The sequence below is a fragment of the Chroicocephalus ridibundus genome, chromosome 1, assembly GCF_963924245.1.
Source record: "Chroicocephalus ridibundus chromosome 1, bChrRid1.1, whole genome shotgun sequence".
Taxonomy (NCBI): domain Eukaryota; kingdom Metazoa; phylum Chordata; class Aves; order Charadriiformes; family Laridae; genus Chroicocephalus; species Chroicocephalus ridibundus.
Window position 1 is genome coordinate 141,520,324 of NC_086284.1, and position 16,206 is coordinate 141,536,529.

At 42.6% G+C, this 16,206-nt stretch overlaps 2 protein-coding genes across 3 annotated transcripts in view; one reads left to right on the forward strand and one right to left on the reverse strand.

Moving 5' to 3' along the window:
- Positions 1-7,859: 7,859 nt before the first annotated feature.
- SYCE3 (synaptonemal complex central element protein 3) lies at positions 7,860-12,515 on the reverse strand. Of its 2 annotated transcripts, none has more exons than XM_063356304.1 (3): positions 11,411-12,515; positions 9,698-9,806; positions 7,860-8,631 (listed from the first exon to the last, which is right to left on the reverse strand). In XM_063356304.1, the coding sequence occupies exons 2-3, from the start codon at positions 9,804-9,806 to the stop codon at positions 8,462-8,464; spliced, it is 279 nt and encodes a 92-aa protein (XP_063212374.1). In that variant the 5' UTR covers positions 11,411-12,515; the 3' UTR covers positions 7,860-8,461. The 2 variants fall into 2 exon arrangements, with proteins under 2 accessions (XP_063212374.1, XP_063212381.1); XM_063356311.1 differs by having other exon boundaries at positions 11,573-11,603.
- STYK1 (serine/threonine/tyrosine kinase 1) overlaps positions 11,286-16,206 on the forward strand; it is a 28,951-nt gene continuing 24,030 nt past the window's right edge. Inside the window, exon 1 of the mRNA XM_063356293.1 lies at positions 11,286-11,549. The gene's annotated coding sequence lies outside the window, so the exon portion shown is untranslated. The remainder of the gene's footprint in view (positions 11,550-16,206) is intronic.

Below are 16,206 nucleotides of genomic sequence, written 5' to 3' on the forward strand. Positions count from 1 at the left end.
AAAACACCTCTTTCTGTTCTTAGGTATGCAGTCGTTATCCAGCCGTTACTGAGTAACGCTTCATGTAAACCCCTTTGGTCCAGAGCAACACTGTAACTGTACACACGTAGGACTGTCCTTGTCTCTAGTTTCTCTGTTCTTGCACACTATTAATAATTAAAAAACACCGTATGAGGTTCTCTGGAGACAGGCTTTCTCATGTTACTCCTCAGGAAATGAGAAGCAGGGGGAGCGTAGGGGATAATTGGGCTCCAAAGCACTTTCCGTCCATCTTCTGGGAAGGTGAGGAATGGCCCTTGCACTCTGCCTTTGCCTTGCTGGGGTAGGGGAAGGTTTAGTGATGCATGAGTTGCAGTGCCCGCAGCTGACTGCATTGGGGATTTCCTGCTTGCTTTTGCAATGAATTAGGAACTATTAATGAGATGTGAAGTGAAAGCTACGGGCTTAGTTCAGGAAGGAGAATGCTTCTGACTCCCTGGAGTACACATCGCTGCTGCATTCCCCGCAAACTCACGTAGCGTAACCTGCTGTTGCAGCACTGGATCACTTACCCAGCAGTTCTGAAAGTACGTTGATACAAGGATTGCTTAGAGACTGAGTTTTTGTACTGAATATGGTAAGCTTTAGACTGTGAAAGATGTTGAGAGGGACACAGTGGTATTCTAACGGCTTTCCTTGGAAAATGAAGAATATGGCTGTTTTGACGTAGAACAAAATTCAATAAGGTGAAGAAAATGAGTAATGCACCTTTTACAAATTCTTAAGCAGGATAATCCTCAGCAGACTTTAGATTTGTTCAGAACTAAATCTATTTTGGGCAGATTGGGGCAAGGTTGTCAGTTTCACTGTAATATAAACAGATGTAAGATATTCATAAACATTGAAACAGTACTGCAGAACTTGTCATAAAAACTAGTAGAACTGCCTTCAATTGTTCAAAAGCAAGTGTTTCTTAGAGTGAGATTTGACAAGCCAAAGAGAATTTTTTTAATACTTTCAAAAATGTAGGTCAGATTTGAATCAGTTTAACAAAAGCACCTGACTAGTTATCTTTATTTTATGGAAGGAGAAATAGAGGGAGAGATGCAAGTAGTGTCCTGGTGTCTAGTTTTTTCTGTTACTTCAGTCCTACCTTAGTGATAGGAAGGACCTCAGCATAAACCAGAAGCTTCTGATGAGCATAACCCCCTTCATCCCTGAATTCCCCCTTAAGAAAATATAAGCTCAACTCAAGCGTTCGATTCTAAAACACTTACCATAATTACATTTTTAGATGTCTCAGGCAGGGCATAAGTTGTTCCCTTACTAGGCCACTACTTGTCTTGTTAGCTGAACTTTGAGCACCAGTTTTCTATTTCTTCAGCCAATAAGGAGGGTCAGTTCTCTTGGCAACTGCGGTGCTTGCGTGCCTGTGAATAAGGCTATGGGTTATTTGCCTCAAGCAGAACTTCAGATAAGTGCTTAGTTTGTGTTGTGGTGTTTTGTTCTGTTTGATTTTTTTTTTTTTTAAAGGCTTTTGGCTACAAGGATTTTGAATTTGCAGAGTAGTTAATGTGCTTCTATACCTACTTGGAGCCATTGTTTTTGTGCTACGTTCATTCTCTCATTGCAGCATTCTTCCCTTTCATGGGCACTTATAATGGCTTACACTTGGAGTGGATTACATTTTTATAGTGTAATCATTTTACAGTGTTTTCATAATACTCTGCCTGCCTGACTGTAACCAGGCTTTTTGCTTGTGAAGGCTGTTGTCTGCTGTTACTTAGCTGCAAAAGTATTCCCTGTGGCTTGTGATCTTTTGAGGAGTGTAAAGAAGGGAAGAAGAATGTTCTGTAGGCCTTTGTCTGTGCGCTGTTTCAGTTAAACATAATAGTCTTGCAATAACAAGATACTGATACAAGATACGTATTTCTCTGGAAACTTTTGCATTGAACAACAGCATATCCATGTGCGGCCCTTTCCACCCACTTATGTGGGAGGACTGTACACAGGTGCAACAAATGCCTTGGAAGTGAAACAGACTTTCTGCTGCAGTTGGAAAATCTTTGGAAATAAAGTCTCTGCTACATAGAACTTGATTTCGCAGCCCTTATGGCAAGCTATGTGCATACTTAATTCATGCCAGGGCGTATGCTTGAGACTCCCCCTTGGAATACTAGAATGAATGTGCATGGGATCTGGATAACAAGTGTACTGACCCTAATGGATCTGGAACAGCGGTTTTCAAACTCTTCAATTTGTAGATCCATGGAAATTTACAACGAAGATGGAAACTACGCAAGTTTGACAGTTATTTGTTGTGGCTTTTTAGAGAGTTTTATTTGTAGAACCTGAGTTCAAAGCCATGGCCTTAGACATTACCCTTTCTGCTGGTTTGGCTTTCTGAAGAACCAGCTAGCCTTCAGCATTACTGTGACGCTGTGGAATGAAGGTATCTGCTCCGAGATTTTCAGACATACTTTGGGGGGAAAAACAGCTGCACAAGCCACGCAGCAGTGGGACCCCTCGGTCAAGTGTAAAGGAGATGAGAAAGTTTTGAACGCTGTGTCAAACAAGTAGCAGTTTGAACTCTTCATTTTGTGCTGTTGACAATGGTGGAGCAATGTCACTGTGATTTGATTTTTGAGTCTTAGAGGTAGACAACAATGCACTGTGCAGAAAATTGATCCTGACAACTTAGAAGTAATTATTCATCTTATCAGCTGGCAATACTAATATCTGAAGGTTTTAAAACGTGATAGGAAAGACCTACAGAAAGTTGTCACTGAGTTCAGAGCTTCATCGTATTTCCTTGACTTGTCAAAATGCATCATTCTTCCATGCTTAGCTATTAGTCTGGAGTTTTGGCTTGTAAATTGTAACTTTTGTAAGACCATATAGGTCCTTAGAATTAGCCAGGACCTGCTTTTGCAGCGCGTTTCTGAGGATGATTGACAATAAAGTATGCGTCTGTAGTATGGAAGGAGATCTGTTCTCACAAAATTCGGAGTGTGGGTTAAGTATGTGAAGATCCATACAGTCATAGCTCAGATAAGCAACTCGTGTTAGTGTCAGCCTACAACTCAACATTAGCTGCACCTCAAGTTAAAGTCAAACTTCTGCTGTTTTAACATATTAAGTGACATCAGTTAGGTGGTAAGTTACAAAATATGCTTTGTACAGTGTACCTGTAACAGTCTTGTTTTGTTTCCAGAGGCTTAGAAGATCTGCGTTGTGTGGTTATTGTTCAGTGTGTTGATCTAGCCAATTATTTTCACTTGCATTACATAGTACTCGCAGTTTTCTCCATGACAACTGTTACCAGTTTTTAACAGCCTTCCTTTAAAATACATGTCATCTCAAAACCTTGTAATCTTACCACCTACGTTCGTATTCCAGTGATCCAAGCCCAGAGCACCTAGAGAAAACCAGGCAAGCAAGGTAGACAATAGATTATCAGAAAAAGAAAAATGAGAGAATACCCTAATATGTTTTCGTTGAAAAATGTAAATGTGTTTCGCGGTGGTGCAGAAGCAAGAAGGAGGCAGTGCTGCTACAAAAAAGAAATGAGTATTAATAGAATGTACACAGAAAAGGCACTGCCGCTTTCATGCTGATAGTGCCTAGGTGATACGGTCCTTGCCCTGGAAGAAATGACTCAGAAGGAACGTTGTTCACTCCCTTTGTTTATGATAAGCTCTTTGCTTCTCTGGTAAGAATGCCAGCAAAAAGAACGTTATTTTTAGTACTAACGTGTAAATAGGGCTGTTACAGATTTAATAATCTCTCCATACACATCTCGGAAACAATTGCTGCAGGGATCTGGACTGAAATTTGAAACAACTTATGCCAACAAGTAAACCAGCTAGTGAGTACGGAGTGTCTTCTTGAGCCTTCCTGAGGTGACCTGAATTGGGGTTTTAATAATCAAGAACTGGAAAGAACTAGTACTAAATGAAATAAATATTCTAAACAAAGCTCTAGGCCACGTTCTGACAAGGATTGAGATGCATAAGTGGACATGTGAAATGTCCACAGCCCCTTCTCAGTTGTTTTACACTACACTGGAGAGATGGGCACAATTTCAACCCTCAGAACTTCCTGGGAGACTGCCTATCGGCCTTTTAGCTAAGCTTCCTGGTGAGAAACTGTTAATGGAAACTCTAAAGCAGTGTTAACAATCCAGGCAGCTCTGATAAGTGCAGTAGCACCCGAGGTGCTAGATAAAAAGGGGCTGCAGGACACTTTGCATACCTCTGTTTTATAGGAAAGGTAGATGTTTACATTCAGACGAGGCATGTGCTTTGAGCTACACCATTGCACGCTGTTTGGGCTGGACAACGTATGGCTCAGTTTGGTGGCTTTTGGATAGTTCGCTCTTAATCATCCAACTCTTGCCTTGTGGACAGGTTAAGTACATCACAGCATCACAGAGTGTTTCGGGTTGGAAGGGACATTTAAGATCATCTGGTTCCAACGCCCCTGCCTTGGGCAGGGACACCTCCCACTAGACCAGGCTGCTCAAAGCCCCATCCAGCCTGGCCTTGAACACTTCCAGGGATGAGGCATCCACAACTTCCCTGGGCAACCTGTTCCAGTGCATCACTACCCTTACTGTAAAGAATTTCTTCCTGATATCCAATCTAAATCTACCCTCTTTCAGTTTGAAACCCTTAGCCCATGTCCTCTCATTACACTCCCTGATAAAAGAGTCCCTCCCCATCCTTCCTGTAGGCCCCCTTTAGGCACTGGAAGGCTGCTATAAGGTCTCCTTGGAGCCTTCTCTTCCCCAGGCTGAACAACCCCAACTCTCTCAGCCTGTCCTCATAGCAGAGGTGCTCCAGCCCTCTGATGATCTTCATGGCCCTTTTCTGGACCTGTTCCAACAGGTCTGTGTCCTTCTTGTGCTGAGGATTCCAGAGCTGGACGCAGTACTCCAGGTGGGGTCTCACCAGAGCACAGTAGAGAGGCAGAACCACCTCCCTTGACCTGCTGGCCACGCTTCTTTTGATGCAGCCCACGATGCAGTTGGCTTTCTGGGCTGCAAGTCCGCATTGCCTGCTCACGTTGAGCTTCTCATCCACCAGCACCCCCAAGTCCTTCTCCTCAGGGCTGTTCTCAGTCCATTCTCTGCCCAGCCTGTATTTGTGCCTGGGATTGCCATGACCCAGGTGTAGGACCTTGCACCTGGCCTGGTCAAACTTCACGAGGTTCGCACGGGCCCACCTCTCAAGCCTGTCCAGGTCCCTCTGGATGGCATCCCTTCCCTCCAGCGTGTCGACTGCACCACACAGCTTGGTGACGTCAGCAAACTTGCTGACGGTGCACTCAATCTCACTGTCCATGTCACTGACAAAGGTGTTAAACAGCACTGGTCCCAGTACTGATCCCTGAGGAATGCCACTTGTCACTGATTTCCATGTGGACATTGAGCCACTGACTGCAACCCTTTCAGTGCAGCCATCTAGCCAGTTCCTTATCCATCGAGTGGTCCGTCCATCAAATCCATGCTTTTCCAACTTATAGACCAGGATGTCGTGCGGGACAGTGTCAAATGCTTTGCTTAAGTCCAGGTAGATGACGTCGGTTGCTCTCCCCTTATCCACCAATGCTGTAGCAACATCATAGAAGGTCACCAGATTTGTCAGGCACGATTTGCCTTTGGTGAAGCCATGTTGGTTGTCAGTCAATCACCTCCTTATTTTCCATGTGCCTTAGCAGAGTTTCCAGGAGGATCTGCTCCATGATCTTGCCAGGCACAGAGGTGAGACTGACCGGTCTGTAGTTCCCTAGGTCATCCTTTTTTCCCTTTTTGAAAATGGGGTTATGTAAGATCAGTAAATTTTGTTGTGATAAGAACAGTAAAAGCATTGCGGTCTTAGACACCAGAGCATCTATTACCCTTAATCAGTAGGGATCGAGTCCATAACCTCTCTGCTATACTTCATAGATTTCTTGATTAAAGGCTGATACAGAACTGTGGAAATAAGAGCCTGCCTATCCATGCAAAATGAACCAGGGTGAATACAGATTTCAGTACTGGTCCAGGTGTGTGCATAAAACAAAACAAGAAAACCCCAAAACAAACATTTCAACTGATTTGTGGCTTGCTTATTTAGTGTCACTTAATAGAGGCTAAGGAATGAATACCTAAGAAAACAGAATTCCTTACTGCTGTATTTGAGCATACAGATGGGCACTGCACCAGCGACAGCTTCTCTTGCTTCTGTAGCCCTTTTGCAGAAGCATGCTTTTCTTAAATACAGTACAGGAAGCACCTGTGAAAAACTGCTGTACAGGCTTAGATCACGGAAGTGGAGTTCGCTGGGAGTGAACACAAAGCTAAACTGCTGCTCACACTTTTCATTACAGAAATCTTTGGTGATGGGTGATTAAGAGATGTCTACCCAGCAATCCGGATTACTGTTACTGTTTTAAGCTATGTGAGCACTAGATGGAGCTGTTGCTCCACAGCCTTTTTACTGAAAATTTATGTCACACCCCCGTGGCAGGAAATCAAGGAGTTTCAATGTGGACTATCTGGTTTCCACTGAAAGTCTAAAGCATCTAGCTGGGCTGAAACGTAGTAGATGGTGAGACGCATGCAATAAAACTCAACAATCCCCATAAGTTGATTCTCAATGTAAAAAAAAAATTAAAAAAAGAAATTAAAAAAATAATAAAAAAAAAACCCAACCTAAAATAAGTACATTTTAGTAGTAAAGAAAAAGTATAAACATTTTGCTGTATAGTTTTTCAAGGAATATGCACTGTTCCTATGCTGGTCCATATCCGGAACTCTCCTCCGGTTACCATCACGCAGCTAGGAAGAAAATCTTGAAGGGAAAGAGGCAGCAGGCCCAGTCTACTCAGCCAGCAAGATTCCCCAGGCAGAGCACATGCTGTGCTCCCAGCCTCAACCGTCAGTTTTCTCTTCCCAACTTCTGTCCCTACCGCTCATCGCCGTTAGGTGTTTGTGGTCACGTGAGTGAGAGCTTTCATGAGTAAGAAAAAGGGCGGCACTTTACGGCTAAAAAGACACACAAAATCACAAAATTCAGTACATTCCTAAAGAAGCTTTTAAAGACCACGCCTCTTCAAAGAATGTAGTTTTTAACATAGACTTAAAGAATGAAGGCAATGTAGTCATAGGTACCAAAGTCACAACATGCCATTAAAAATCCTCCAGAGAAGATTAACTTGCACTTAATCAAAGTGCAGGTTTCCTCATGTTGCTCTGCCATTTTGCCCTACCTTGGCTGGAATGAAGACCTACGCACTGAAAAATCAAGAGTGGAATTCAAAATTTATGTTCTTAACCATTTGTGCCTCTAGAAACACTTGGAAGCAATGCAAAAAAAAAAAAAGTGACATTATTTACATATTTCTCACTTTAGTGGGATAAACATTCTGTCTGAATCGAGATCAACCAGTCTCAAGAGAATACTTAGCTAACTTTTGACAGATCATTTCGATGTGATTTAAATCATCAAATCCCTCTTCAAAGGCGATGCTTTCACTTGGTACATGGTGCTTACTTTCTAGTTAAAAGAGACTGATTTTAATAAAGGGGAAGATCCTTCTCCTCAAAACTTGCATTGACGTTCATCTCAGATAAAATACTCAACCGCATACCACAAGATGGTGCTCTTAATCACATCTTGACTACAAAAGAAAAGATTTTTTTTCTTTTCTTTCTTTTTTAATATTGCACAGTAGGAACACATGGAGAAAAAGCATGTTTTATAACATGGTTGGTTTGGTTTCTGCAGCAGCCCCACAGACTACACCACACACAGTGCAGTCTACAATGGTAAACAATGTTTTCTTAAATGAGACATGCTACCTTCAGAGGATTTGAGAAGAACAATCTTTCTGGGAAAACCAGTACAAAAAATTTGTTAAAAATCCAAGGAAACAAAGTGAAACAACTACAGATGAGCTACATGAATACTCAAATTCTGTAACTGAACACCTAGTTGGTAATCCCATATCAAACTAACCCAGTCTATCTGCAAATCTAGAATTCCACCTGTTTTTCATTTAGAAAAAAAGTAATTCTTCAGTTTTTCCTGAAAGGCATCTGCTGGTGCAATACCACTGCGATGTCCACTGTACTACCACCCCCCTGCTCCCTCCCCCATTTGTTCAGGTGTCAAAGAATTCCACGTATATTGATGATCTTCCAGGAAGGAAGACACAGAAAGAATATAAGTTTTGTATGCACACACACTACAAATATTACTCATGAGCATAATAAAAATAGACACATTGTTATCTTTTACCTTCAATAATATAAATATATATATATGTGTGTAATCTCATTAAAATACTTCCACAGGTGTATACACATAAGTAGTTCTTAGTAAGATGAAAGCAAATCCATTTTCCACAGTGTCTGTGAAGCTTCCACAGCTGGAAAACAAAAAGACCGGAGTGGTTTTCCAAGGGATGTAGTCCTGCCAGCATGGCTGAATTCAGTTTATTCCTTTTTTTCCTCTTCACCTTTAGATTCACTCAGCACATCTTGCCATTTCTTCTCCACCTCTTCTTTGCAACTCAGGAACGCATCCTCCAAACGCCTCATGGAGGTGGCCAGGTCTGGGTTGGTACGTATGACTACCATGTCATAAGCCATCCAGGTTGCCTGCACTACAGATACTACAAAGCTAGGAATTTTGGCTAAATAAAAGCAATGGGTGATTCAATAAACAGATAAAGGACATCAATTATTATCAGTACAGGTCCTATGTCAGAAGGCCTGCTATAAGTGGAAACTGCCCGCAGTAATACTTAAGATTAAATAAAAGACTTTTCAGTATTACTTCTTTATGTCTCAAAATATTTCAGAATGGAAGTACACTGACGTAAATTACAAAAGGGAGACACTTTTACCTAAAAATGACAACAAAATAGGTAATCAAAAAGAAACATTCAACAGACTGTTTTAAAATAAATGAACCAAAGAATCCTCTCTCCAGACCAGTTACAGTTAGGAGGCTTGTGTTAGGTGAGGAAGAGTGAGATCAAGCCGGCTGCAGCATAGAAATGAAAGGTTTTCAGAACAACCTAAATAATGAAATTGATTTTAAAATAACAAGGATCTGATAAAGCAGAGCAAGTAGTTTTAGCACTTATTTCATACTTTCCCTTTTACCGTATATTGACTGTAGTTTTCTCAATGGCACTCATAAATTGTGTTTAATTACAATAGTTTAAGTAACAGTTTCCATCTATTCTTGTTAGTTGCACACAGTTTCTAACAGATTTGTTGCAGAACATGGAGAGGAATATGCAATCCTCTCCATACACAGAGGACTAAGTTTGAATTTGCAGAGAAATCTTTGTTCTAACTGAGGAATTAAACACATCATGCACTGACCTCCGAGGTACTATGTGTCCCACTGTTTTTTCAGAATTAAATCTTATTTTATGTATGTTTTAGTAATTGTAAATTAAATACTTTAGCATTATTTCTGTTTTCAACCACCATTATGAACTAAGCATTCATCACCTATTAATTTTCAATTCTGAGCCATCTGAAACTTCTAGATTATTTGCACGCTTTCTCCCAATTAGGGCATTCATTAGTTGGTGGTGATTGTTTCCACTTCCATTTCTATCACACAGAAGTTTACAACAATAAATACAAATAATAAATCTTCAATGTCTTCACTCTAGTAGACAAATTTGTATCATTCTTAATAAAGACCTGTACCTGTTAGTTTTTCCATTTCCTCCAGGAGATTTTCTAAGTCCCTATTCAGGTCCTCCACCATTTTAACCATGTTATCATAGTTTCCTTCCTGAGGTTCTGATTCAGCCATCTACAAGGAAAACAGGAATTTCATACTTTATTTTATTTTGAAATGAACTGATTTTCACAGTTGAGAGAATGTAACATTGCAATAAATTTAAAAAAAAACCCAGTATGTATATAAATATTCAATTTACATGTGAATTCATTAAGAATCTGATGTTGAAGTTACTGGTCGTCACCTGTATGCTGCATACTATTTTCAATCCATTTTGAAATTAAGTAGGAAGAATTACACTCAAATACACTGTGTTTGCGCCAAATGAAAATTTTGGTATCAGTAAGAACAAAAGATCACTGTTTCAAACACTTCATTAGAAAATTTTATCTATTATCCTATTACAGTTGTCTTCCAGATACTCTGAGGTACGGCAATTCCTAATTTTCAAATTTAGCTGTAAAATCCTCATTTGTATCCAGTGTTTCACACTTGCATGCTACAGCCAGGTAACTACAAACAATAAGTTCTGTCACCATATAAGCAGCTAAGTGCTTATGATTTACTAACCTCTGCTTAAGTTGTAGTTAGTCAAATTTCAGGAAGTAAAATCACTTGGGTCAACATTATAGATTTAGAGGACAAGTTTATGCAATTAAAAGTTTCAGAACCTTGGTATTAACCAAAAATGTGACACACAGCCTTGCCTTTAATGTCCTTTTCTGAATTTTCTGAAAACCACCAACGAATGGGACAAAACTATGGCGGAGGAGACGGAAGAGCTTCACTGTACTGACTATACACGTCATGCAGCAGGCGTAGTTTTTTGTCCAGTTTCTTATTTTATATACAATTTCTCAAACTCAACTGGTCCGTAGCCATTTTCTGGTTTGTTTTTTTTTTTTTTTTAATTTTTTTTTATTGCCAACAGACATGGAAGGAAGGCATGGGTTTATAACGGCTTTAAAGCGCCTTAGAGCAATGCCAAGCCCTGTCAAGACGCTGGGTGTTCAAGGGTCTCTTCACAAAACCAATTTCACTCGGTAGCCCCGTACCGGCAAACCTTCTACCCCGGAGACCTTAAAAAGCCCCCACCGTTCGTCGTACCACATAAGGGGCACCCTCTCACTTCCCACCAGGACCCACAGGCCGCAGGGGGGCCGCCGGGCCGAGCCCGAAGGCGGTGTGAGGCACGGCCCTCAGAGGGCGGCCGTTGCCCACCCGTGACCAGCCGTCGCCCCGCCGCCCCCGGCCTCCCTGCCTCTCTCCCAGACGAGGTGGATAGCCCCTCTGCCGCCCTCCGGCCTGTCCGCCCTCCCCCTTCCCCGCCTCACCCTCCCCTTTCCCCGCCGCCGCCGCCGCCAACCGCGCCGCCCCCGAATTCCAGGGGCACGCGCTCTCCCGCCTCCCGGGACGGGGACAGGAGCGGGCGGGAACGGGACACCAAAAAAACCCCGCCATTCTGTCCTCCCCGTCCTCTCTTGCCCGCTCTGCCCCCGAGCTCACGGACTCGATTAATTTTGTGTTTCACGAAAACAAGGACTTGGGTGAGGAGTTAGGCAGCCGAAGGACGGGAAGGGGGAAGGCACACGGGTTTGCCCCCCGCACCGAGACAGGGAGGCGGGAGGCGGCTCCGGGCCCGGTCTGTGGCAGGGTTCCCTGTCCCGCCACCCCACCTCTTTCCAGTGCACCCGCAGCCGGTCCTGGGCCGCGGCACAGCGGGCCCCTCAGCAGACCTGGCCACCCCCGCGGCCTCTGGTCGCCTGCCTGCGGCGGTGCCGTAGTTGCCCTTCCCCGGAGGCTGGACGACAGGAGGTAACCCCCTCCCCCCTCCTTACCGTCCCTCCGGCTGTCCCCCGGCCTCCCCCGGACCCGGTGCGGGGCCTCCCCTCACCCTCCTCCTCCACCCGCCCCGAGTCATGGCCGGCAGAAGGTGGCCTGTCGTTTTGGGAATTGTCCTGAAAGTAATCCAAAAGTTACGTCTTGAGCCCAAAGTTTCAAAGTTGGGTGGGGGTTCCGCTTCTTCTCGGTGGGGGTTCATCTCCCCCAGTCTGCATGATGGGGAGAGACTTCAGAGCAGGGCCTGTAGTGACAGGACAAGGGGCAGCTGTTTTACGCTGACAAAGGGTAGGTTTAGATCAGATATAAGGAAGAAATTCTTTACTGTGAGGGTGGTGAGGCACTGGAACAGGTTGCCCAGGGAAGCTGTGGATGCCCCGTCCCTGGAAGTGTTCAAGGCCAGGCTGGATGGGGCTTTGAGCAGCCTGGTCGAGTGGGAGGTGTCCCTGCCCATGGCAGGGGGGTTGGAACCAGATGGTCTTTGAAGGTCCCTTCCAACACAAACTGTTCTGTGATTCTATGATCTTTGTCTTCTTTAAAATAATAACCAGAGAAGGTGTTTGCAGGACTAGACAAAGAAAGGTTAGAAATTTTCTGATGACTGAGCAACAAGAGTCAAAGTTTGTCAAGAGTTTGCCGATACTAGGAATTATCTGGTATCTAGCAGAGTGAGAATCAAGTCCCTTCTCTGAATTGCTCGCACCCCAAATCATGTCCCATTCCAGATCAACATCCAAACTTTAAATGGTTTGGGCTGTCTCTTGTTCTCCTTTTTCATCCACACAAATACAAACTCAGTCTTGTTTTTAAGGGATTGAGTATTCTCATGACTCATGAAACTCATCTCTTGCTACCACCACTCATTTCACTGCCAACTGAGTAGCTGGTTTGAAGATGTCAATCTATCTTCAAAACAAACAAAATGAAGTATTTATTCACCCACGTTATACGAATGCTGAAGAATTTATCAGAGAGCATTATGTTGCTAAAGTTTTGCAGGCATTCAAAAGCAATTGTGCAAAATCCTTTGACGCGTATGAAAGAAAACGTTATATTTGGCTAAGCAAATCCTGGAACTGGAGGCTACTAGAGGCTGGGGAGAGCGTTAAGGGAAGTACCATTTTCTGTTGTTATAGTCTTTCATTCCCCTAGGCGCTCTCACTGCCAGCTGTCTGAGGCATAGTACTAGGCTCATGGGCCCTTGGTTTGAGGTGGCACAGTCATTTCTTAGGTAACCCCGACTCCTAAATTCTGAGCCTTTAACCTGTCTCCCAGATGCTGCCTCCTGCTGTACATGTCTGTATGTGATTAGGAGGCTGATTGTTAGTGGCATTGCTATTTAATACTGCTTCATTACTCTATGAAAACCTGTGCAGCAAATACCATGTGTTTGTGCATGTAATTCCAATAGCTTAGCAGATGCCTCGCTTCTGCATAATAAATGTGCTAGAATCCATTTCCAGTGACACTGTCAGACAGCAGCATGTTTTGTTTCAACATTTCTTGGTTTATTTGTGATTTTTGACTACTATAATTAGGACACAGTAATGTGTTAGAGGGTGAATTACAGATGTAAAAATTATATTTTTAAACGGAATAGTTCTTACCTGCATTTTTATGTAACATTTTTTCAGCTCTTGTTGATACATTCTTTCTAGTTCTTCTAAGGTCTCTCTGGGTGTCCTTTCCAGGAGATAGCTGGCTCGTCTGCTTCTTTCTGTGCGAAGCCCTGCAATTTATTCCATACTGAGACTGGGTGTCTAGGTCACTATAGCTCTGTTCACCAGCTTCTAGGTTTTGCCAAGTGGAGCTATTGGATTCTCACTGGAAAACGTGAACAGTGTCAAAATGCAGTGGCAAAGACCAGGAACTTAAAAGGAAGATTTATATATTTAACGAAAAGAACATGAGAAATTGAAAGAGGAAAGGTGAAAGTAACAGAGGAATATGCGGACATATTGTGCTCAGGATGTTGGTTGCTCAGGATAAAATCACTTGGGAACTAGACAGAGTGGAACTGAATGTGTGTGATATATGCTGCACCTCACTTGCAGTCTAACAGTTCATCTGTCGGTCTTGGAGTTCTGGGAGAAGCTGTGGCCAAGCTACCGAGTTATGCTGCAGATAAGTGCTGATTTGGGGAGCTCAAAGAGTTCCTGCTCAGGGAAGTTATGTCTTTGAAGAAGTGGAAGACAACAGAATTCAGCTGCAATGTATGGCATATAACTTCTGACATTTGACCAAGACATGAAAATCAGGAGCTAGGTTACCCTTTGTTACCTCTGACATCAGTATAGAGAGAGAGGATTTTAGTACTTGAATTGCTTTACAGAAGTTCTTATGACCTTGTATTATATTAACTATACGGATCTTCTGGGCCTGTAAAATCTGCCGAAGAAACCAAAGGGGAAAACCATACTTACGGCATCTAATCAACCTTCAGGATCTTTCCTGAGCATCTGGTTTGAGAACAGTGGGCTGACTAGGCCAGTGACTGCATGAAACTGTGCAAATGAAACTTCCCTTTAGATTTAAGAAAAGAGTTGGGAATGATAAGATCTAATTTGGCAGGAACTTGTAGGAAAAAGACTTACTATTAAATATGCCTAACCCTGAATAGAGAAAGTGCTAGCAAATTACTGGACCTTCAACTGGCTGAAGAAGATTGATTCATAATCCTTCAGTCATTTCATTTTTGTAAGGAGAAGCTCTTTTTTTTTTTCTTTATTTCTTTTCATATAATGCTACCCCCTCTTAGCCTTTGTCTCTTGTGAAATTTTAAATAACAAAAACTGTGGGGATGAGCTGAAAATCACAGTAGAACTACCATTTTCAAGACAAATCTAAATATTAAATAGGCAAATGAATTGTTCTCAAGTCAGAAGACCTGCCATCTTGAGAGGTAAAGCTCATGGGGCAGAACAGAGACTTGGGATAATGATGGGAATTTTAATTTCACTTCTAGATTATTTGTTCTGATTCTTACCTCATTTGGGGATGAATGGCGGGCTTGCAGAAACAAAAGAACAGATACTGAGCCTTTCAACCTCTGTGGGCTTAGGCTGACCAAAAGATCAGTCACAGTCCTATCAGCTATAAGCTACATTTTTAAATCTTACATTAAGATGTGAAAGTAAGTCAGAGACCTCCAAATTACTGCAGAAAAAGTCAATACCACAATGACATTTAAGAAGGGGATCCTTTCATCTGAAGCTGGCTTTTTCTGGTCCAGCAGCAGTTACTTGGAGTATGCTTACCTTCCAGAAGCTGAACTGCAAAATTAGCACCCTTGTTAACAGTCTCAGTACATAGGACAAAGACTGAATGGTTTGTGGCTGAAGTGCTGCTTAGTCCCAGAAGCAAGTCTTGAGGCTCCTGAGCCGCTGCTGTGTGGTTTGGATGGTTGCTCTATGTGCTATAGCTGTCTTGGAGATGAAGAGGACGTTCTTGTTAGTAAGAGTGCCAGTCTACTGCCTTTCAGTGTGCCTAATCATACTTGCTTAAGGAAAAATCAGAGAGAAGGACAGAGGCATTTAAACAGGCAGTGTTTTCTTTGTGGATGTGCACACAGTACAAGACTTATAGCAGGAGAGGTTTGTTTTTCACAGGACAAAAGTGACAATAAATGACTGTTGTTCCTTAACTAAACAGGGGGAGGGGCTTCTGGATCAGTGAGGAAGATTATACAGTCTGAGGCCTGATCTCTGAACCATTAAAATATCTTCTCCAACCAGTCAGACTGGGAGCACAGCAGAGAGATTGACTGGGGAAACTAAAAGCAGCAGCAGTTGCTGTTTTTGCACATGTGTACCTTGAATATTAACCCTTTGCCTTTCCCACTCCTTCTTCTACAGTTGAGGGCTGTAGAAACTGAAAGAAGGAGCAAAAAGAGGAATATTGTCAATTATCATATTTTTAAACAGGAATCCGAATAGGTTCCCCCAGGTGCCTCAGGGAAGGTGCCTGTGGAAAGTAATACATTTCAGTAAAGAACTCGTTTAAATGAGGAACTGTCCTTTGCATTTTCGCCACTCTTCAATGGGGAATGAGGTATAGGAGAGACCCCTTGCTCCTTCATGGAGAAAATACTGCAGAGAATCAATGCAAGTTAGTACCAGAATAAGAGGAAAGCTGAAACCAGAGCCTGAGCCTACACTCCGCAGCTGTAGTGAACTTTCTAACTCGAGAAAATTTTCAGTCTAGAAGATATCTCTCCTAGTTTCTCAGAGGATGAAAGTCTGCATCACAGAGCTATTTCACTGATACTATTTTGTCCACTTGTGCCAGTCTCTGTAGAAAGATTAAGCAATGAAGAAAACCACTCGTCATTTTCCCCATTTTGCACACACGGACAGCAAATGCCAGCTGGAAGAATAATCCCAGAGAGAAGTTGAGGATGTACCGTTGTACAAATATAGCGATATGCAGTCTCTCTGATGGATAAATTAACTATTGTGTTTCAGTATCTAAAGCTATTGTCTGTACCGCAACTAAAATTTTCCCACAACAAAATAATATATGCAGCAGCAAAGTGTTAATGGGAGTAGGTAAGTTTTGCTCAAACAGTTGTCAGAGATGATATCATATTCTACATCTTCCCAAAGCCACCTGCAGTGTGTTGTTGAGTGTGAAA